This window comes from Procambarus clarkii, chromosome 44 (genome assembly GCF_040958095.1).
Source record: "Procambarus clarkii isolate CNS0578487 chromosome 44, FALCON_Pclarkii_2.0, whole genome shotgun sequence".
NCBI classification, from domain to species: domain Eukaryota; kingdom Metazoa; phylum Arthropoda; class Malacostraca; order Decapoda; family Cambaridae; genus Procambarus; species Procambarus clarkii.
Window position 1 is genome coordinate 21,543,210 of NC_091193.1, and position 23,447 is coordinate 21,566,656.

Here is a 23,447-nt window from a genome sequence, read left to right on the forward strand (position 1 = left end):
TGAGGGAATCCTAATGAAAGTGGGTTTAGAGGGCGAGGGATTGTCCAGGTATGTGCAGTGAATCCCTGTGATGTTGTCCAGTGGCGGGTGGGTGGGAGGGAGGGAGGGGAGGCTTAGAGGTCAGCCCCAGGTACAGCCTCGTGCGCACTGGTCAACACCGTGTAGGAGAGTGGCGCGCACACACAGGGACGGGGGTGCTGCCAGGTGTCACCACAATCAGGTTAACGGCCCAAATCTTCCGGCTCCTTGACACAGTGACCGGCCAAGTCGTCGACCAGCAGCCACTGTCACCCCAGCTGTGCCTCTCTATAGATGCAGGCGGGAGGGAGGTATTTGAAAGCCACATAAACAGTATTAAAAATGCTTTCATTACAGCGGTGTATTATAGAGGAGCCATGCTTGCACACACCCTCCAGCCTCCTCCCTCCCACACCACTCACAACAACACGTGTGCAGACACCGAGAAAACAGAAAACACAGTTTCTTTGGTCAAAATTTAACATCAGGGGGGCCAGATTCACGAAACAGTTACGCAAGCACTTACGAACCTGTACATCTTTTCTCAATCTTTGGCGGCTTTGTTTACAATTATTAAACATTTAATGAGCTCGGAAGCACCAGGAGGCTGTTTATAACAATAACAACAGTTGATTGGCAAGTTTTCATGCTTGTAAACTGTTTAATAAATGTAACCAAAGCCGTCAAAGATTGAAGAAAGATGTACACGTTCGTAAGTACTTGCGTAACTGCTTCGTGAATCTGGCCCCAGGTATATACCGATGCTGGTGACGTCACGAAGCCTGTGCCACCAGAAAAAGAATCAATGCAATAGAGCTTGAGGTGAGAGCTGAGGCAGAGACGCCGACCAGTGAGGTGATCACGCGGGCTATATCTCACAGTGAGGGACACCAGGCTATAAAGGAAGGTGGGAAGTGGCCAGTCTCCACCATTTGGTCACCACTTGGTCCGGGAGACATCTCCCGTCACGCAGGGTGCAGTTGCGCCTCCACAGATCTCCAGTATCATCTTTTGATACTGGTAATGGCTCGAAAGGGCCACCACTTACGGGCTATTCATGCCCGTGCCACCTCTTGGGTGGCTTAATCTTCATCAATCAATCGGCCAGTCTCATCAACACGGACGGAATTTCTGAGGGATGCTGAAGAGAACAGAAACAGCTATATCGCCAAGAACAATATAAGATTTGCTGAAAGAAAACATCTAGACAGGTGTGTGTGTGTGTGTGGAGAGAAAAAAAGACACGAGTGAAGGTCTAAAACAAAAGCCGGCAACGCCAGCACCAAGAATGTGAGCACAAATTCAAAATAATGGAGCTTCAACCGGAGATAAACGCGGGAATTAAGGAACATTCACATTGGAGCTAAAATATTAGGCGGATAAATAGAAAAATTTGTAAAAAATTTCCTATCATGATAAAGTTTTTTCAATCGGTAACAAGAACTTCTCTAACCGCTAGGCTTTTTGAGCACAGTATTTTCCCTAGCACACTGATCCACCAATCAATATACATCAAACGATGTATATATATACATCGTTTGTGTGTATATATATATATATATATATATATATATATATATATATATATATATATATATATATATATATATATATATATATATAGGTTTCTGCAATGGTTTCTGCATATAGGTTTCTATACCTATAGGTTTCTATACATATATAGGTTTCCGCAATTCCAGAGGGGAAATGCTTGCTGCGTCCTCGGTTCCTGTCCAGAAGCGGAGGAGCTTCAAGAGATCCATAACCTTTAGGCATTTGTCTTGTATGTTTTGTAACCTTTAAATACACAATAAAGGAAAAAAAAAAAAGGGGAAGGGGGTGGTAGGAGAAAAGCACACAGAAACTGTATTGGAGGGGACCCACATTCCCTCCAATGCGTTATGTGTGGTTTCCTCCGAGGCTATGGGTCCCCCTTCTTCCAGCCAGAGGTGGTACTCCCTTCCCTATATATATATATATATATATATATATATATATATATATATATATATATATATATATATATATATATATATATATATATATCAATATACATCAAAATGTTGAGAATGTGAAGCTCGCAGTTCCAGTAGGAACACTCGACTACTGCACGCACAACATCATACTTAAAAGATTATAGGTCTACATTGTAGAAATATGAAGACCAAGAGACAGGGAAGCAAGTAAATGGGGTACAAAGAACTAAAGCTTGATCGTGCAAGCACACATTGATGAGTACATATATACATATTTTAATTTTTTATTGATATATGCAAGAGTTCTTATATTCTTCTACAGCCACTAAGCACGCATAGCGTTTCGGGCAAGTCCTTAATCTTAATTTGCCTCGGAATACGACCCGCCAAATCGTTTAACAACCAGGTACCCATTCACTGCTGGGAGGAACAGACTACAGCTAAGGATTGGCGCCCAGTAAATCCTCCCTGACCAGGATACGAATCCAGGCGCTCGCGAAATGCCAAGCGAGTGTGTTACAACTTCGCCACGGAGACGGCTAAGGACAGAAGCAATCCCTGTGAGATTATGTCACATATAAACTCAAACAGCAACACTTCCTGTTTAAAATTAGTTATAGTTATAAGAGGGTTTAAGATGCTGTCCATAAAGAGCGGGCGAGCATATCTTGATAGCGTCCAGGCACACTACGCATGCGCCAAGGCTGGACCCACACAGCCTTAGGAACTACGCAATACGCACACGTGCACTCACACACACAACGGTCTCGTGACCGTTGAGAGGCGAGACCAAAGAGCCAGAGCTCATCCCCCGCAAGCACAACTAGGTAAGTACACACAGGACCTCGCAACGCATTGGAGTCGTAGTCCAAAGGACCAGAGTCCGATTCCCCTGCCGAGGGCAGAAACAAATGGGTAGTTTCATTCACCTGATGAGCCTGTTCACCTAGCAGTAAATAGGTACCTGGGAGTTAGGCAGCTGCTACGGGCTGCTTCCTCTATGTGTGTGTGTGTGTGTTATCTTGAGTTATCTTGTGTGTGTGTGTGTGTGTGTGTGTGTGTGTGTGTGTGTGTGTGTGTGTGTGTGTGTGTGTGTGTGTGTGTGTGTGTGTGTGTGTGTGTGTGTGTGTGTCTGTGTGTTAGGTTGGCAGTTACGTGGCTTTCCGGTGGGATTATCTGACCTAGTGGCGGTACAGTAGTTAACATGTGACACTCACCAACACCTCACTTACGATTTTCTTACTGCTTGGAATTCATATTTTATATATATATATATATATATATATATATATATATATATATATATATATATATATATATATATATATATATATATATATATATTTTAGGGGTACCGCCTCTGCTACAATTCTAGGGACCCACAACCTCGAATAATAAAATAAAGAGTATTCAGAGAAGACCTGAACACTTCACTTGTAGGTTCTCACTGAACACTTTAATCTTTTTTTCTTCTAGCGTGCGTGTGCTGGAGGTGTAGGCAGGGGTGGGAGTGCGTGCGTGCGTGTGCTGGAGGTGTAGGCAGGGGTGGGAGTGCGTGCGTGCGTGTGCTGGAGGTGTAGGCAGGGGGTGGGAGTGCGTGCGTGCGTGTGCTGGAGGTGCAGGCAGGGGTGGGAGTGCGTGCGTGCGTGTGCTGGAGGTGTAGGCAGGGGGTGGGAGTGCGTGCGTGCGTGTGCTTGGAGCCGCACCTCCCGCCAGAACCTTTCTAATGAACGATTAACCAAGAAATTCACACCACCAGAAACAGCTCTGGGTCGAGGCCTGGCCGTGTACCGGCCGGCGTCGTAGCACACCTTCGAAACGACGTACAACCAACGCTTGAGGATGGTATTATGGTGGAGTAATAGCAACACTAGACAAACACACGCAACACTGGGGCCCGCGGACAGAGTGGCTGCGTCTCTCCCCGACCACGTCCGGGTTGATACTGAGGCGGTGGTGGTGGAGGCCACGCCGGGGGGTGGGGAGGGACCGGGCGGGGATGGAAGGGAGATTAGCTGAGAGAACGGGGAAGGGAAGGGTGTGTTTTTTCCCCTGGAGTTCGTTCACGCTGAGCGAGCCACTGAGGGAAGGGGAGAGAGAGGGTGTGTGCTCGTGGGGGTCACACACACATACACTTCCCCATCTTGATCATGTACGTGAGGTTTCCTGGGCCAGGTGGGGTGAGAGGGCGGCCAGCGTGCAGCTCTCCCTGGTGGTGCTGGGCTCTCACCGGCGGACGCTCCTGCACCACCTTTGTTACCACCACCACCAGCGGGGGAAACACCCGCCACCGGTGGGGTAAATCTCCCACCGGTTACTCCAAGGTTTCCCCTGCACCTTGACACCGTTTCTCACCTGTGTGACGCCGTCGCTGCGCGGCACAACACAACACCTTCACATGAAGTCTTGAGTGGAATGAGTTTTCAGTAAAAAAAATCGGGAAAAGAGAGATTATTATTATATTAGTTTGACATGGACAGATTCTCAGGTGGCCTGTACTCACCTAGTTGTGCTTGCGGGGGTTGAGCTCTGGCTCTTTGGTCCCGCCTCTCAACTGATGTACAGGTTCCTGAGTCTACTGGGCTCTATCATATCTACATTTGAAACCGTGTATGGAGTCAGCCTCCACCACATCACTGCCTAATGCATTCCACCTGTTAACTACTCTGACACTGAATAAGTTCCTTCTAATGTATCTGTGGCTCATTTGGGTACTAAGCGTCCATCTGTGTCCCTTTGTGTGTGTACCACCTGTGTTAAATAATCGTAATATAATTTGTATGTGGTGACCATATTTCCCCGAGCTCTTCTGTCTTCCAACGACGTGAGGTGCAGTTCACTCAGCCTTTCCTCGTAACTAATGCCTCTTAGTTCTGAAACTAGCCTAGTGGCATATGTCTGAATTTTTTCCAGCTTCGCCGTTTGCTTGACAGGGTACGGGCTCCATGCTGGGGCCACATACCCCAGGATTGGTCTTACATATGTGGTATACAAGATTCTAAAGGATTCCTCATACAGGTTCCCTAAGGCAGTTCTGATGTTAGCCAGCCTCGCATACGCCGCTGATGTTATTCTGTTGATAATGTGTGTGTGTGTGTTGAGAGTGAAAATGTGAGGTATGGACGAAGGGTTGCGGGAAGTGCGTGCTCCACCAGGGGGGGTGAAGGGACACGCGGAGCACACCTCTGGTGTCGCCAAACACCGGCCTATCCTCCCTTCACCCATCACTGGCGGCCTCAGCGTCAGCCACTACCAGCGTGTAAACACCAGCACTACCAAGAGCGTGCAAGAAACACCTCAGCGCCACACGAGAGGAGACACAGAGAGAGAGAGAGAGAGAGAGAGAGAGAGAGAGAGAGAGAGAGAGAGAGAGAGAGAGAGAGAGAGAGAGAGAGAGAGAGAGAGAGAGAGAGAGAGAGGAGAGAGAGAGAGAGAGAGAGAGAGAGAGAGAGAGAGAGAGAGAGAGAGAGAGAGAGAGAGAGAGAGAGAGAGAGAGAGAGAGAGAGAGGAGAGAGAGAGAGAGAGAGAGAGAGAGAGAGAGAGAGAGAGAGAGAGAGAGAGAGAGAGAGAGAGAGAGAGAGAGAGAGAGCAGGTGGCCGGCTGTAGGGCTGACACTGCGCTGTTTCCGGCCCGGGCCAGCCGGAGGGGACATTAATCCATCCGGGTGTGGTAAATGGGACCTGGGGTGATGGTGAGGTGATCACAGCTTCTCTTAACTGGGTGAGCTCCCACCGCTCCCACTACCCACTTCCCACCACCGCCACCACACACCTACCAGCCTCCCTGGATAATATTAAACTTACATTGTCTATTCCCTCTCAGTATTTTGTAAATAGTGATGTGTGTGTGTGTGTGTGTGTGTGTGTGTGTGTGTGTGTGTGTGTGTGTGTGTGTGTGTGTGTGTGTGTGTGTGTGTGTGTGTGTGTGTGTGTGTACTCACCTAGTTGTGCTTGCGGAGGTTGAGCTCTGGCTCTACGGTCCCGCCTCTTAACCGTCAATCAACAGGTGTACAGGTTCCTGAGCCTATTGGGCTCTATCATATCTACACTTGAAACTGTGTATGGAGTCAGCCTCCACCACATCACTTCCTAATGCATTCCATTTGTCAACCACTCTGACACTGAAAAAGTTCTTTCTAATATCTCTGTGGCTCATTTGGGCACTCAGTTTCCACCTGTGTCCCCTAGTGCGTGTGCTCCTTGTGTTAAATAGCCTGTCTTTATCAACCCTGTCGATTCCCTTGAGAATCTTGAATGTGGTTGTGTGTGTGTGTGTGTGTGTGTGTGTGTGTGTGTGTGTGTGTGTGTGTGTGTGTGTGTGTGTGTGTGTGTGTGTGTCTATGTATTCACCTAGTTCTTGCGTGGGGTTGAGCTCTGCTCTTTCGGCTCGCCTCTCAATTGTCAATCAACCAACTGTAAAGACTACTAACTAATGTTTTTTTCACACACACACACACACACACACACACACACACACACACACACACACACACACACACACACACACAGACACCCAGGAAGCAGCTCCGTAACAGCTGTCTAACTCCCAGGTACCTATTTATTGCTAGGTGACACCCGTCTTGAGTGTCCAGAAGTAGTGAGGCAGCCTACTCGTACTACCTGGCCTCCCTGGCACCTGGCACCCTGGCCCCCTGGCACCTGGCCCCCTGGCACCTGGTCCCTGGCTCGTGGCACCGTTGTCCCCTTGGCTGTGTGTGTGCTGGTGGCACTGCCTTCCTCACCAAGTCGCCCTACTGACACAACGTCACAGATTGACGTATACTCTACCTAAGGCCAATAATTGTCGCACTAGAAAAGTCTGTATAATTAGCGCTGCATTAACGGATGGGAAGTATATATAGCACCCCTTCAGCAGTATATAGGACCCTTTCAGCAGTATATAGGACCCCTTCCACAGTATATAGGACCCCTTCAACAGTATATAGAACCCCTGAACCCAGGCACGGAGATCTCGCCTTCAGAGGGACGTGTCCGCTGGGGACAACATTGAACACACAGTGACACCAGTCATCAGTCACAGGACATGTCAAGGCTCAGGACATGTCAAGGCTGAGGACATGTCAGGGCTGAGGACATATCAAGGTTCAGCACATCGAGACCTTTAAACACCGAACACATTGCAAGATGTTAAACCGGACCTCTTCTTCGCAAGGCGCAGAGTAACCCATTCAAGAGGCGTCCATACAAATGGCCCTCGTGCAGCGCCTATAATGTGACTTCCCTTTAGTGTAAGTCACAGCTAGGAAGCCAAATCGTGAATTACATGAGAAAACCTAAGGTAATTTGTTTTGATTCGACTGGCTAACCTGAATTCCCTTATGTCCAAAGCCAGGGCAGCCAACATGACCCCCTCTCTCCCCGCGTGGCTTCTGTGCAGTCGGGAAGGTTGGTCATCCGTCAACGTTGTACAAAAAGGGCAAAAATGTCACATGTTATTGAGTTACTGGAGGTGAGGTTGTCCGCGCCTGGCGCCCGCCGGTGTAGCCAGCGCTAAACCTCTCTTGTGCGCACCTCGTGAGGTTGTCCGCGCCTGGCGCCCGCCGGTGTAGCCAGCGCTAAACCTCTCCTGTGCGCACCTCATGAGGTTGTCCGCGCCTGGCGTCCGCCGGTGTAGCCAGCGCTAAACCTCTCCTGTGCGCACCTCGTGAGGTTGTCCGCGCCTGGCGCCCGCCGGTGTAGCCAGCGCTAAACCTCTCCTGTGCGCACCTCATGAGGTTGTCCGCGCCTGGCGTTCGCCGGTGTAGCCAGCGCTAAACCTCTCCTGTGCGCACCTCGTGAGGTTGTCCGCGCCTGGCGTCCGCCGGTGTAGCCAGCGCTAAACCTCTCCTGTGCGCACCTCGTGAGGTTGTCCGCGCCTGGCGTCCGCCGGTGTAGCCAGCGCTAAACCTCTCCTGTGCGCACCTCGTGAGGTTGTCCGCGCCGGGCGTCCGCCGGTGTAGCCAGCGCTAAACCTCTCCTGTGCGCACCTCATGATCCTCCAGCCTCTGATGAATATTCATATTGAATTTTGCTTAGTATGCGAGCGTCGAGCTGGCAGGCCGTGGGCAAAGGGTGCGCGTGTGTGTGTGTAAATTGCGTGTGTGTGTAAATTGTGCATGTGAACGTATATGTGAGTGTGTGTGTGTGTGTGTGAGTGTGTGTATGTGTGTGTGTGTGTGTGAATGGATGTGCGTGTGTGTTATTATAGACTGTGGGTTGGTTGGTGTTGTCGTCGTTGATCCTTCTCTACGGACAACCCAACCCACAACTCGGTAGAGTGCTTATACTAGGAGATCACCCTTGGCGCTTCTGGCTCTTGGAGAGGGGCTCAACGTCACACGTTCAGGGGATGCGGCTCCAACACTTAGCCTCGTTGTCACGTGCACACACCCACTTGAGCCGCTGTGACTCCCCACTCTCTCCTTATGAGATATGATCTCAATCCCCTATGACTTACTAGTATTACCTCTTACCCTGTCCACAGCAGTGGTTCTTGGTTCTTTCTCTCTCTCTCTCCTTCTTTACTACCTCCTGGGAAGCCTCACTAGGACAAGGGCAAAACACCAGCAAATTGTGACACATTTACTGAACAAAGCACATACACGATACATACACACATATAATAATAATGAATCCTATACTCTATAATATCACAATCAGGTTGCACTCCAATACCATCAGAACTCTATTATCAGCTTATCAAGTGGTATCCTACCTCCTGGCTCACCACCTGATACTATTAACCTCCTCAAGTTGGTCAAGCCTACACACTGTTGCACCATCAACAAGATAACATATATATATAGAAAATCAGCATTCGAATGCAATAACATATACCAGTATAAATGTTCATTGATACTTCAGTATAAAAAAACTCCTTGACATAAGGATGCCAACAGTCACTCACCTCTCACTGCGTCTTGCACGCTACTGACAACCAAACACTATCAACTCCCTATAAGTAATCCACCAGAACTTCCCCCTTCCACCTCTGGAAGTTCACAACCCTAATATCCTTAGGTTCTTCCGGGCTTCACTACCAGGATCCTCTGCAGCTCCTCCAGGCTGCTATCATGAAGTTTCCTTGTGCAACTACGGTGCTTCACCCTTCTGTTAGGTTCTTCCACAGCTCTCTTGGCTGCTACACCACCTCTACAGAAGCACGTGACACTCCTCTTCACTGCTGCTTCTCCTCACAGCTCGAGGTTCTCTGCTCCACTACCTTTGGAGTCTCATCAATTACTTCATCTGCTGGCTTCGAAGTTCTCAGCAACTTCTTCCCCAAAGACAAACCTGCAACCCATCGACGTTCCAATAAAATGTTCCCCTTTAACACATAAACAAAAATAACCACACAATATGCTTGCCTCAAACCTCTATCTGTTCTCTACATACAGTGAGAGTGGACTCCCCCGTTTTGGGCGGGTCCATACTCCACCTCGCCTGGCGGCGGCGTCCTCACTCGCTGGGAGGGTCTTCCTCCATCCGGAGCCGGCTCCCTCAGTCGTCCACCAGCGCTCAGAGGGGGAGGACGTCGCTCCGTGTTCCTCCCTCTCCACTCTCTTATTTCAGGCTTTCTGCCTTATTAAAACATGTCTAACTTATAAATAAACATCGCTACTGTCGCTGGGCACACGACCAACTACAAACAATCACTATGAACTGGCGTATATCGTGCTTACCACAGATTAATTGGTCGAGGGCGCTTTCCCTCTGACGGCGTCTGGTCAGGGCGCTCCACACAGCACACAATAATGCTTCTGGGCGATTTAATATCTGCTCGTCGACCAGGACTTGAGACCACAACGTTCCCAGCTCGATTCCACAGCTGGTACGTCTGCACACTTCTCTTCTCTTAGAGATATATCACTAGGGGTTCCCTTCTGACGGGAGCTCAACGGAGCGCGGCTTCCCCCTGCGATGTCTGGCACTCAAGTGAGGTCAAGGTCCTCCGGAAGCGAGCCTCACGCCTCCAGCGAAATGTCCACATCTCCTAGCCAGTCATTTATCTATTTCCTTACTTACTGCCCATAATCTTAAATTGTTTTACATATCCAACCAGCCATTTTTCATATGGGTTATCACCTCAATATTTGCTAGACCTTCTAGTTAGGTTAGGCTTGCTGAATAACTCTCAAGAAGGGAGACTCGTTTCTCCTGCAGGTTGAGATCATAACAGTGTGAACACGTGTGAACGCGTAAGTAAGTAATTATCACAAGAAGGCACCAAACTGGGAAGACTAAGTAGCACCAGCGAACACTCACATACACCTAAGTGTTGTCGCATCATAAGATTGATTTCAAATATTCTATCTTGAATACTCGGTATATTTAGTTCTCAATATGCGGAGAGAACTGAGGGCTTCATTTTGCATTTTATCCAGTCTTTCAATACTTTGGCCATAATGTCATCTGCATAGCTAATAGTGATGTTTGCCGGACTGGTTGTGATTGATTTTAGTAAGGCGTTGGGTAGTACTCAGTCCTCCTCCTTGTGGGGTGCCCAGTTGCATTCATTAACTTTCACTTTTGTAGCCTTGGAAGAGTGCAGAGGACTTCCGGTTGGTAAGATAACCTCGTATCCATTGCAACAATTGACCAATTGTATCAATTCATACTAATTCGTACAGAATCACTTCCCTATTAACAATATCAAAGGCATATTTTATACACGTAGAAAACACAAAAGCGTGATACATCAAATGAACAAATCCACAAGGGCCGTGATGAGGGTTCGAACCTACGTCCGGGATGAGCCCAGACACGTCTTAGTCGATTGCGCCACGACATGGTCAAAAAAATTGCAACCTGGAGTGCTACTGCCCTGACACGGATCCCGCAGCCTCTCTGAGACACAAATCGGGGTTTTAATGGGGGAATTGTGTAAAATCCCGGCTTGAAATGACCCTCCTCATAAGAGAGGGGGGGGGGGTCAACATGATAGAGAGAGGGGGGGGGTCGTCATGAACCAGAACACGCTGGTCGTACAGGAGATATTCGTACTGTCTGCTACTGAGTGAAAACAAATATTTTTACACCATAAACTTTTACAATACAACTCCTACATAAATGCGAGAGAGAGAGAGAGAGAGAGAGAGAGAGAGAGAGAGAGAGAGAGAGAGAGAGAGAGAGAGAGAGAGAGAGAGAGAGAGAGAGAGAGAGAGAGAGAGAGAGAGAGAGAGAGAGAGAGAGAGATAATACCAACTGCTACGAGGTTAATTAACGTTAAATACATCAATTTCTACCTGGATTAAGCGATGGCAAGTTATAATAATGCATAATATAATAATCATATATTATTATCTTTTATATTCTTTGCATTACATTTCCACCTAAGAAAGGACGATGATAACATAAGAGAGATATATAAGTTGCCTTCCTCAGTATTAGTTCTTCAAGTCTCCAAGGCCAGAGTATTGGGTACCTCGCTGTCAGGTATAAGATCAGTGTTCACAAGGCTCCACCACAACGACCTCCGCCTCGTGGAGAACCCGGAGATGGCAACCACATCACCACATCAACCACATCAACCTCAGCCATCACGCTATCACCCCCACGCCCCCGGTCACATCATTAATCATCACTCTGCTAACATCACTTCATCAGTAATGATCAGTTCCTCGGTTAACTCAAGTCAAGCGAGCATATGAAGGCTCTGGTACACAGTTGGATCCTCGTCCACCCTGGCACCTAGTGTAACTATTTGTAAATAGAGATTATTATTGGTTTTCCATAAGGAATAATCTCATTAAATTGGTCACTTTCTAGTGCCAAGCAACGAATGAGTTTTAGCAGGACAGAGAGAAAGGAGAGAGAGTGAGAGGAGAAAGAGAGAGTGGAAGAGAGGTACCCGGACAGGGACCTCTCACCAGTAAGGTACTCTCCCAGTCACCACTCTCCCCCCCACCCCCACCCTCATCCACCAGCTCTCACATCCAAAGAAAAAATGTTATATATATTTTCCCCAGGCCATGTTTTTCTTTTTTTCTTTGAGGGCCTCCATATATTTCTTTCTCTAACTGGGTACATCTTTCCTCTCCTGATTTTTGTTTTTCCGGGGGAGGGGAGTAAAGAGGATGGAGAGGCACAGGTGATGGGAAAGTTTAGAAAAGGGGAAATACAGTGAGAGTTATGACAGGAGGCGGACTGTCCGCCTTGCTGACACCACGTGTGGGTGCTGGCAGCTAAGCTAAGCTTGTTCTCTCTTGTCAGGGAGCTGTGTCTGTATGCGAAGTTTTTCACATGTATTCATATATGGATGTTTATAGACGAATACAGATGCTTTCACACACACACACACACATTTATTTAAGGGGATACTGGGGACACACCAGAGGTCTCACACGGGCATTAGGCCATGACGAGGGGACACATAAACTGGCCCTCATCCAGGCCAATTATACTGCGGCCTGGATAAGGGAGGGGTTGGAGTATACAGAGAGGGGGAAATGTATACAGTGAGAGGGGAAGAAGAATACACAAAGTAGCGTCCCAGCCACCAGTCATCATCTGTATAGACCTTCACACACCCAGCACCACGTGGCCCCCCCTCCCTCCCCACACACCAAGCTGGGGGTAGAAGTAGCCTAAGCTACTCTATCCCTTTGAGATGTATTTTTTTTTTGTTCTTGTCTCAATAAACTTACTTGAACTTGAACTTGAACACACACCAACTCATCCTCTCCACCACCTCCTCTGCTTGCAGACTTCATCCTCGTTTTCAGATCTCACGTCCTCTTTCTCCCCCTTCCCCCCATAGATTTTCTATGGAATATCCAATAAAATCAGCAGACTCCTGATATTACTACTACTAAGCTTATACAGTTACAAGTATCTCTGGGAGTTTGGCTTACCTGCTGACGTAGATCTAACCAAGTGTAAACTGTGTCAGCAAAATTATACTCAATAAAAGTGTAAATATTTAATTCAAAATGATTTACTACCGAAAATTTTACCCAAATATCCCCAGTTTACTAAGTGTAGGTTGTAAATGTGGGCGAGTCTCCCCACCGCCGCCCACAGGATGGGGGGGGGAGGGGGAGAGGAAGGGCGGGGGAGGGGCGTGATAAACATAACAGTTAAGTAACTAACTCACCAGAAATATAAGTTGCATAACTTAGACTGTACCTGTTGGTCTTCCTCGAGCCCCATTGTTAATATAACAGTGTACATTAAACTGTGTAACTACCTTATCAAAACTGAAACTTGGTTATCTAAATGAATTTTGGGAATCAGTTTCTGACTTAAAATTCACCGAGCCCATTACCGCCCACAGATGGGTAGGGGTCCCATCACCGTCTTCAGGATGGGTATGGGGGTCCATCACCGCCCACAGGATGGGTAGGGGTCCCATCACCGTCTTCAGGATGGGTATGGGGGTCCATCACCGCCCACAGGATGGGTAGGGGTCCCATCACCGTCTTCAGGATGGGTATGGGGGCCCATTACCGCCCACAGGATGGGTAGGGGTCCCATTACCGTCTTCAGGATGGGTATGGGGGTCCATCACCGCCCACAGGATGGGTAGGGGTCCCATCACCGTCTTCAGGATGGGTATGGGGGTCCATCACCGCCCACAGGATGGGTAGGGGTCCCATCACCGTCTTCAGGATGGGTATGGGGGTCCATCACCGCCCACAGGATGGGTAGGGGTCCCATCACCGTCTTCAGGATGGGTATGGGGGTCCATCACCGCCCACAGGATGGGTAGGGGTCCCATCACCGTCTTCAGGATGGGTATGGGGGTCCATCACCGCCCACAGGATGGGTAGGGGTCCCATCACCGTCTTCAGGATGGGTATGGGGGTCCATCACCGCCCACAGGATGGGTAGGGGTCCCATCACCGTCTTCAGGATGGGTATGGGGGTCCATCACCGCCCACAGGATGGGTAGGGGTCCCATCACCGTCTTCAGGATGGGTATGGGGGTCCATCACCGCCCACAGGATGGGTAGGGGTCCCATCACCGTCTTCAGGATGGGTATGGGGGTCCATCACCGCCCACAGGATGGGTAGGGGTCCCATCACCGTCTTCAGGATGGGTATGGGGGTCCATCACCGCCCACAGGATGGGTAGGGGTCCCATCACCGTCTTCAGGATGGGTATGGGGGTCCATCACCGCCCACAGGATGGGTAGGGGTCCCATCACCGTCTTCAGGATGGGTATGGGGGTCCATCACCGCCCACAGGATGGGTAGGGGTCCCATCACCGTCTTCAGGATGGGTATGGGGGTCCATCACCGCCCACAGGATGGGTAGGGGTCCCATCACCGTCTTCAGGATGGGTATGGGGGTCCATCACCGCCCACAGGATGGGTAGGGGTCCCATCACCGTCTTCAGGATGGGTATGGGGGTCCATCACCGCCCACAGGATGGGTAGGGGTCCCATCACCGTCTTCAGGATGGGTATGGGGGTCCATCACCGCCCACAGGATGGGTAGGGGTCCCATCACCGTCTTCAGGATGGGTATGGGGGTCCATCACCGCCCACAGGATGGGTAGGGGTCCCATCACCGTCTTCAGGATGGGTATGGGGGTCCATCACCGCCCACAGGATGGGTAGGGGTCCCATCACCGTCTTCAGGATGGGTATGGGGGTCCATCACCGCCCACAGGATGGGTAGGGGTCCCATCACCGTCTTCAGGATGGGTATGGGGGTCCATCACCGCCCACAGGATGGGTAGGGGTCCCATCACCGTCTTCAGGATGGGTATGGGGGTCCATCACCGCCCACAGGATGGGTAGGGGTCCCATCACCGTCTTCAGGATGGGTATGGGGGTCCATCACCGCCCACAGGATGGGTAGGGGTCCCATCACCGTCTTCAGGATGGGTATGGGGGTCCATCACCGCCCACAGGATGGGTAGGGGTCCCATCACCGTCTTCAGGATGGGTATGGGGGTCCATCACCGCCCACAGGATGGGTAGGGGTCCCATCACCGTCTTCAGGATGGGTATGGGGGTCCATCACCGCCCACAGGATGGGTAGGGGTCCCATCACCGTCTTCAGGATGGGTATGGGGGTCCATCACCGCCCACAGGATGGGTAGGGGTCCCATCACCGTCTTCAGGATGGGTATGGGGGTCCATCACCGCCCACAGGATGGGTAGGGGTCCCATCACCGTCTTCAGGATGGGTATGGGGGTCCATCACCGCCCACAGGATGGGTAGGGGTCCCATCACCGTCTTCAGGATGGGTATGGGGGTCCATCACCGCCCACAGGATGGGTAGGGGTCCCATCACCGTCTTCAGGATGGGTATGGGGGTCCATCACCGCCCACAGGATGGGTAGGGGTCCCATCACCGTCTTCAGGATGGGTATGGGGGTCCATCACCGCCCACAGGATGGGTAGGGGTCCCATCACCGTCTTCAGGATGGGTATGGGGGTCCATCACCGCCCACAGGATGGGTAGGGGTCCCATCACCGTCTTCAGGATGGGTATGGGGGTCCATCACCGCCCACAGGATGGGTAGGGGTCCCATCACCGTCTTCAGGATGGGTATGGGGGTCCATCACCGCCCACAGGATGGGTAGGGGTCCCATCACCGTCTTCAGGATGGGTATGGGGGTCCATCACCGCCCACAGGATGGGTAGGGGTCCCATCACCGTCTTCAGGATGGGTATGGGGGTCCATCACCGCCCACAGGATGGGTAGGGGTCCCATCACCGTCTTCAGGATGGGTATGGGGGTCCATCACCGCCCACAGGATGGGTAGGGGTCCCATCACCGTCTTCAGGATGGGTATGGGGGTCCATCACCGCCCACAGGATGGGTAGGGGTCCCATCACCGTCTTCAGGATGGGTATGGGGGTCCATCACCGCCCACAGGATGGGTAGGGGTCCCATCACCGTCTTCAGGATGGGTATGGGGGTCCATCACCGCCCACAGGATGGGTAGGGGTCCCATCACCGTCTTCAGGATGGGTATGGGGGGTCCATCACCGCCCACAGGATGGGTAGGGGTCCCATCACCGTCTTCAGGATGGGTATGGGGGTCCATCACCGCCCACAGGATGGGTAGGGGTCCCATCACCGTCTTCAGGATGGGTATGGGGGTCCATCACCGCCCACAGGATGGGTAGGGGTCCCATCACCGTCTTCAGGATGGGTATGGGGGTCCATCACCGCCCACAGGATGGGTAGGGGTCCCATCACCGTCTTCAGGATGGGTATGGGGGTCCATCACCGCCCACAGGATGGGTAGGGGTCCCATCACCGTCTTCAGGATGAGTATGGGGGTCCATCACCGCCCACAGGATGGGTAAGGGTCCCATCACCGTCTTCAGGATGGGTATGGGGGTCCATCACCGCCCACAGATGGGTAGGGGTCCCATCACCGTCTTCAGGATGGGTATGGGGGTCCATCACCGCCCACAGAAGGGTAGGGGTCCCATCACCGTCTTCAGGATGGGTATGGGGGTCCATCACCGCCCACAGATGGGTAGGGGTCCCATCACCGTCTTCAGGATGGGTATGGGGGTCCATCACCGCCCACAGATGGGTAGGGGTCCCATCACCGTCCTCAGGATGGGTATGGGGGTCCATCACCGCCCACAGATGGGTAGGGGTCCCATCACCGTCTTCAGGATGGGTATGGGGGTCCATCACCGCCCACAGATAAGTAGGGGTCCCATCACCGTCTTCAGGATGGGTATGGGGGTCCATCACCGCCCACAGATGGGTAGGGGTCCCATCACCGTCTTCAGGATGGGTATGGGGGTCCATCACCGCCCACAGATGGGTAGGGGTCCCATCACCGTCTTCAGGATGGGTATGGGGGTCCATCACCGCCCACAGATGGGTAGGGGTCCCATCACCGTCTTCAGGATGGGTATGGGGGTCCATCACCGCCCACAGATAAGTAGGGGTCCCATCACTGTCTTCAGGATGGGTATGGGGGTCCATCACCGCCCACAGATGGGTAGGGGTCCCATCACCGTCTTCAGGATGGGTATGGGGGTCCATCACCGCCCACAGATGGGTAGGGGTCCCATCACCGTCTTCAGGATGGGTATGGGGGTCCATCACCGCCCACAGATGGGTAGGGGTCCCATCACCGTCTTCAGGATGGGTATGGGGGTCCATCACCGCCCACAGATGGGTAGGGGTCCCATCACCGTCTTCAGGATGGGTACGGGGGTCCATCACCGCCCACAGGATTGGTAGGGGGTCCCATCACCGTCTTCAGGATGGGTATGGGGGTCCATCACCGACCACAGGATGGGTAGGGGGTCCCATCACCTTCTTCAGGATGGGTATGGGGGTCCATCACCGCCCACAGGATGGGTAGGGGGTCCCATCACCGTCTTCAGGATGGGTATGGGGGTCCATCACCGCCCACAGGATGGGTAGGGGTCCCATCACCGCCCAAAGGATGAGTATGGGGGTCCCATCACTGTCTTCAGGATGAGTATGGGGGTTCATCACCGTCCACAGGATGGATATGAGGTACACTATCGCCCACAGGACGAGTACAGGTCGCCCACAGGATGGGTATGGGGTACATAATGAATGAAACTTACCTCCTATGGCCTCAGCCCTCCTCAGTACCCCTTCAGCCAACCAAGACACCGTAACTAAGCAGGACACTGAGGGTCCCGACCCACAGACGCCCCCAGGACCGCCACCCAACCTGGGGCTAGATTCACGAAAGCACTTACGAACGTGTACATCTTTCCTCAATCTTTGACGGCTTTGGTTATATTTATTAAACAATTTACAAGCATGAAAACTTCCCATTCAACTGTTGTTATTGTTATAAACAGCCTCCTGGTGCTTCCGAGCTCATTAACTGTTTAATAATTGTAAACAAAGCCGCCAAAGATTGAGAAAAGATGTACAGGTTCGTAAGTGTTTGCGTGTTTTCGTGAATCTGGCTCCTGGACACTTAAAACCACCGTCTTCTGCCCTCTAATATTTTCTGGGTGAGAATGTCTTTATTTATTTATCTCCGAGACGAGGTACTGGTGGAGAGTTGTTATTGTTGCCCCCGTAGGCGGCTGGTTCATTGTGCACCCCATACTCGTCCTGTGAGCGGTAGCGCAAAAAAGATTACAAAGGGCACAAAAGGTGGCGATTATGCGATAGGGGAACGGGAAGCTGTTGTGCTTATTAATGGATGGAAATGGTAGTGGCTGGGTGTTGTGGTTGGTGGGTAAGGGGCCCTAGGGTGGGTAAGGGGCCCTAGGGTGGGTAAGGGGCCCTAGGGTGGGTAAGGGGCCCTAGGGTGGGTAAGGGGCCCTAGGGTGGGTAAGGGGCCCTAGGGTGGGTAGTGAGGGACAACTTTGATACTGCCCCCCGAGTGGGGATTTTATTAGACACCGTCACTTGTTTTACTGACTGCACAAACATAAGTAACTTTGGGCTTAACTGTCTTAAGTGAACATCTGGCCACTGGGAAGTCTCTCCTCTCACCGTGACTCTCTGGCTTCTGTTAATTAGATACTCGGTTATTCACTAGCGCATCTTCCCTGTCATTCCTGCCTTTTTGCGTCAATATGTGTATGTATGTATGTATGAACATGCACGTAAATACGTGTGTATGTATGTATTAACATGTACGCAAATATGTGTAAGTATGAACATGTACATTAATACTTGTGTGTGTGTGTGTATGTATGAACAGCCTGCCGTCACACCCTTTCCTTTTGTTTATCCCCTCACATCTCCCCCTCACATCTGCCCCTTCCCCTGACCTCTATTCTCTCCCTTCTCTTTCCCCTATACTCTCCATTCTCTCCTCCCCTTCCAGCCCTCGAACCCTTGTCTCATTTATCCTCCCTCTCTCTCCTCTCCTCGGCCGCACCACCACGAGTCCGTCTCCCCGGGTCCCGGCCTGCATGTGTACTCACCTAAATGTTCTTGCAGGGGCTCCTGGACCCCGCCTTATTCGCGGGGGGACGGGGAGGGTCCCTTCCCTCGCGGGGGGAGGGTCCCTTCCTAAGGTCCACCTGGCACCCGTCAAGGGTGAAGACAGTGACAAACATCTCCTGAGAAGCAAACATGTATTTACAATCTTCGTGACGTCTCGAAATCATTTATATTCATAATTAGGGCTAAAACAAAAATAAAATAATCCAACTGACACTGCAGATGTCAAAGTTAAAAATGATATTTAAATTGGTTGAGTTTACATTTTGAAGTATGTCTCGATATAAGCCTAGCATGTATATATATATATATATATATTATATATATATATATATATATATATATATATATATATATATATATATATATATATATATATATACTGGCTGCGTGTCCCTCGACACAGTGAATTATCAAACTATTATATACTTTAGGATCTTATCGAGGCCCTCCAAGGCCCAACCGCTGACTGTCAGAACTTTCCGGTACCTACTCCTTGCTGGGTGAACAGTGCATTAGGTGAAACGAAACGTCCCCCCAACCATTTCTGCCCCGCCTGGGAATCAAACCGGGATTCCCGGTTGTGAGGGGAGGACATATCACTATGTTAAAGGCACGACCAAAGAAGTCAACATCCACTCTAGCATTCTGCGTGTAATTCATTTTGTATGTATGTACTTATCCCTCAATAATCATTATCATTATCAATTCTAATTTGCCTAGGCCTAATAAAGCACAAATATGTCCCAAAGTAGGCCTAAGATTGCAAAAATGAAGCCTAGGATTGTGTATTTAGGCCTAGAACAGAAAAGATTAGGCATATGGTTACTCTGTTTCAGCTTTTGTTTGTACAGACTGTGGAAATATTCACCTGAGAGTCAATATCATTAATGGCCTTGACGAGGACAGGAAGCCGGCGGCTTGTTGACGGTCCCCTCCATTTGCCTTAATGATATTTTCCAGCTGTACTTTAAAAGTGAACATTTTTTTGGCATGTATGGCATCGGCGGGTAGGCGGCTCCGTGGGTTTGGGGAGACAGCAGTGATATCTTGCACACGCCAGCCGTGATAACTGTACATGCTATCTTTTTGGAAGATGGGTTACACCGAATTTGTTATTACATCCACAGTACCTGCTTGTAAATAAATATATAATATATAATAATAATAAATAATATAGTTGTGGGTGGAAAGTAACGTTTTCTTTGGAGAAGAGAGACAAACTCCCAAAGAGAAAACCATCGCAAAGTATAGACTATGTTATATTGAAGAGATATGTCGCAGTACACAAAAATGTATTTAGAGGTTTTTCAAAATAAGATACAGTATATTATAAGTAGTGGCGTCTTGTTCCCTCAGCGCAGTCAATAACGTTTGGTACAGGTGGTCATGTAACTGAGGAGTAGAGTACAACTCTAAGCATCGATACGGCCCCCTCGGCATGCAGTAACTCTGGCCACCCGTCACGCTCCCGTCACACATCTGTCACGCACCTGTCACGCTCCCGTCACACACAGACACGATAAGCAGAGGGTATTGGTAACCCAAGCATGTATGTGACCGTTTAATATATAACTCACAGCTCGGCAAGATATATTCAATGTGATAATAACTCGATAGTTTCTAGGCTGGTGCCGCGGTGCCCCGAGGTCAAGCTACTGACCTGCCCAAGAATGCGACCCACGGCAATTTCTCTGTTTCCCCTAGGAACCTATTTCTTGCTAGGTGAACAGAGGTATCAGGTGGAGGGGAAAAGTGCCCAACCATTTCTGTCTTATCCGGGGATTGAACCCGGGATCCCCGATGGAGCTGAAAACTTAAACAAATTTACTATATAGGACCTGATTAATATGGACGTGATGCCTGGCGTTGCTTCCATGATGGATATTACAGCTTCACTACACTCTTATGTTCCTCGCTGTAACCATCTACATTACATACGACTTCACCACCTTCCCTACCCTTCACCACCTTCCCTACCCTTCACCACCTTCCCTACCCTTCACCACCTTCCCTACCCTTCACCACCTTCCCTACCCTTCACCACCTTCCCTACCCTTCACCACCTTCCCTACCCTTCACCACCTTCCCTACCCTTCACCACCTTCCCTACCCTTCACCACCTTCCCAACCCTTCACCACCTTCACAACCCTTCACCACCTTCCCTACCCTTCACCACCTTCCCTACCCTTCACCACCTTCCCTACCCTTCACCACCTTCCCTACCCTTCACCACCTTCCCTACCCTTCACCCCCTTCCCTACCCTTCACCATCTTCCCTACCCTTCACCATCTTCCCTACCCTTCACCACCTTCCCTACCCTTCACCACCTTCCCTACCCTTCACCACCTTCCCTACCCTTCACCACCTTCCCTACCCTTCACCCCCTTCCCTACCCTTCACCATCTTCCCTACCCTTCACCATCTTCCCTACCCTTCACCACCTTCCCTACCCTTCACCCCCTTCCCTACCCTTCACCATCTTCCCTACCCTTCACCATCTTCCCTACCCTTCACCCCCTTCCCTACCCTTCACCATCTTCCCTACCCTTCACCATCTTCCCTACCCTTCACCACCTTCCCTACCCTTCACCACCTTCCAGAGGACGAGCTGGGTTATGTCCGAGGTTACTGAAGATCTTATGCGTCCACAGGTGGTCAAGGTGGAGTAAGCAGGAGGTAAATGCTAGATTAATGCTCACGAGTTTTTTTTATCACAATTACAAGCATGAAGTGGCTCATCAAGCTGAGGAAGCCGGAGACTTGTCGTAGATTTTAGCATTAATTTGTTGACAAAAATAATGTTAAAAATCCAAGGCAAATATTTAGTCATTTTGGCTAAGTTTGTCATTTTATTAAGTTTCTGAGTTAAATTCAGGTACGTCTGTGTTAAGCTGTGTGTAGCTTGAGTGGCGTCACAGGATTGAATGATAATTGTAGTAACTTGGAAGATTTATACAATGAGAGGTATGTAATACTAATACATATTTCAAACATAAGGACATACATATACACAGTGCATGACAAATGAGAAACAAGTACAAAAGATATTCATTGACTGTGCTTATTGAGAGAAGAATGCTTAAGTATGTGTGATACGAGACTTTGGGAGGAATATCTGCTCAACTAATTGTGCTTATACAGAGGTTGAGCTCCAGCTCTTTGGTCCTGAAAGTTTCATATCGCATGTTGGTGCTATAAACAATGAGATTGAGTTATGAATGAGAGATTGTATCTTAATTTATCAATCCAAGGGACCAAAGAAAGAGAGAGAGAGAGAGAGAGAGAGAGAGAGAGAGAGAGAGAGAGAGAGAGAGAGAGAGAGAGAGAGAGAGAGAGAGAGAGAGAGAGAGAGAGAGAAACGTGTAGATAAGAACAAAAGAAATAGCAATCTTGAAGATTCTATTCATCACGGTGGGCACAGTAGGCGGTGATGATGATGGTGGCAGCGGTGGGATGGGAGACGCTAGCGAGGGTGGCCGCCAAACTTGCTGTAAAAGTGGTCGGTGGGAACGTTGGTAGTCAGAAGGTGGTTGAGACGACTTTGCTCCGATCGTTGGTCCTCCGCCAGGCGCAGGTTAGTCTCCCTCACCTCTGCCTCCAGGCTCCTGTTAACACACAAGCAGACATGCACACACACACACACAAGCAGACATGCACACACACACACACACAAGCAGACATGCACACACATGTACACAAGTACCCACCCACACAAACACAGGAAGAGAGGAATCATCATTACTATTACAGTGCTTGTAACAGTGTCTTTTTTATATATTATCATATAATTTATCATAGTATCCTTCCCTTCAAATAGAGTCACGTAAAGAGAAGGAGGGAGAAACAATAACAAAGCAACCCCCTAAGAAACACAGGGTAAAGAAAATCACAAGACAAAGACGTATAACATGTATCACTAACTTCAAACAAAACCCTTAAATTTCCCCAACTTTTTACAACCAAGATTAGTATTCACGAAGCACTTACAAGTCCACATACGAGCTCTAATCCTCTTCGATGATGATGGTCTTGTTTTTGTATACTAATTAGTTTATGAGTTCCATGATGCTATGATTTCGTCTATAACAATATAATACAAAATACAACATAAATATAATAATACAATAGTAGTAGACATCCATCAGTCTCAGGAGACTATGGTGTTACGCTCTGGTTAAGAGGAGCAGGATGCAGGTCTGTGGGTTGATCTCCCACACCTGCATTTCTGGCGGAGGAGGAAGAGCAGAACTAAGACTTGAAGGAGCACAAATAAGAGAGAGAGAAGCTTGAGTATGGCGAGGAAGACGGCCGTGACTCCCCATCATACTTGCACAAATGGGTTCCGATCCATTGATCATGCCGAGCATCAGCCGAGCACTCACGGATCCCCTAAAAAGTTTTAGTTGTCCAGGATTTAGGAGATGGGACGCTGATCCCTTCTATATCCGCGGCAGATTCGAAGCGAAGGACGTGCTAATAGTCTTTGCAGTGTGTGTGTGTGTGTGTGTGTGTGTGTGTGTGTGTGTGTGTGTGTGTGTGTGTGTGTGTGTGTGTGTGTGTGTGTGTGTGTG

At 49.7% G+C, this 23,447-nt stretch overlaps 2 protein-coding genes and 1 long non-coding RNA gene across 4 annotated transcripts in view; all 3 read right to left on the minus strand.

The window, feature by feature from the left end:
• LOC123745339 (extracellular serine/threonine protein kinase four-jointed) overlaps positions 1 to 556 on the minus strand; it is a 5,984-nt gene extending 5,428 nt beyond the window's left edge. The window contains 1 exon segment of the mRNA XM_069300503.1: positions 549 to 556. Within this exon segment, the coding sequence (XP_069156604.1) occupies positions 549 to 556 (8 nt within the window).
• Positions 557 to 8,561: 8,005 nt separating this feature from the next.
• On the minus strand, positions 8,562 to 10,004 carry LOC138350133 (uncharacterized). Its single transcript, XR_011222008.1, has 2 exons — positions 9,676 to 10,004; positions 8,562 to 9,286 (listed from the first exon to the last, which is right to left on the minus strand). It is a non-coding gene; the product is annotated as an uncharacterized lncRNA (long non-coding RNA).
• Positions 10,005 to 21,813: 11,809 nt separating this feature from the next.
• Positions 21,814 to 23,447, minus strand: part of LOC123745340 (RIB43A-like with coiled-coils protein 1) — a 52,745-nt gene continuing 51,111 nt past the window's right edge. For both annotated transcript variants that reach the window (XM_069300795.1, XM_045725815.2), the window contains exon 10: positions 21,814 to 22,481. In XM_069300795.1, coding sequence (XP_069156896.1) covers positions 22,340 to 22,481 — 142 coding nt within the window. In that variant the 3' untranslated portion in view covers positions 21,814 to 22,339. The remainder of the gene's footprint in view (positions 22,482 to 23,447) is intronic.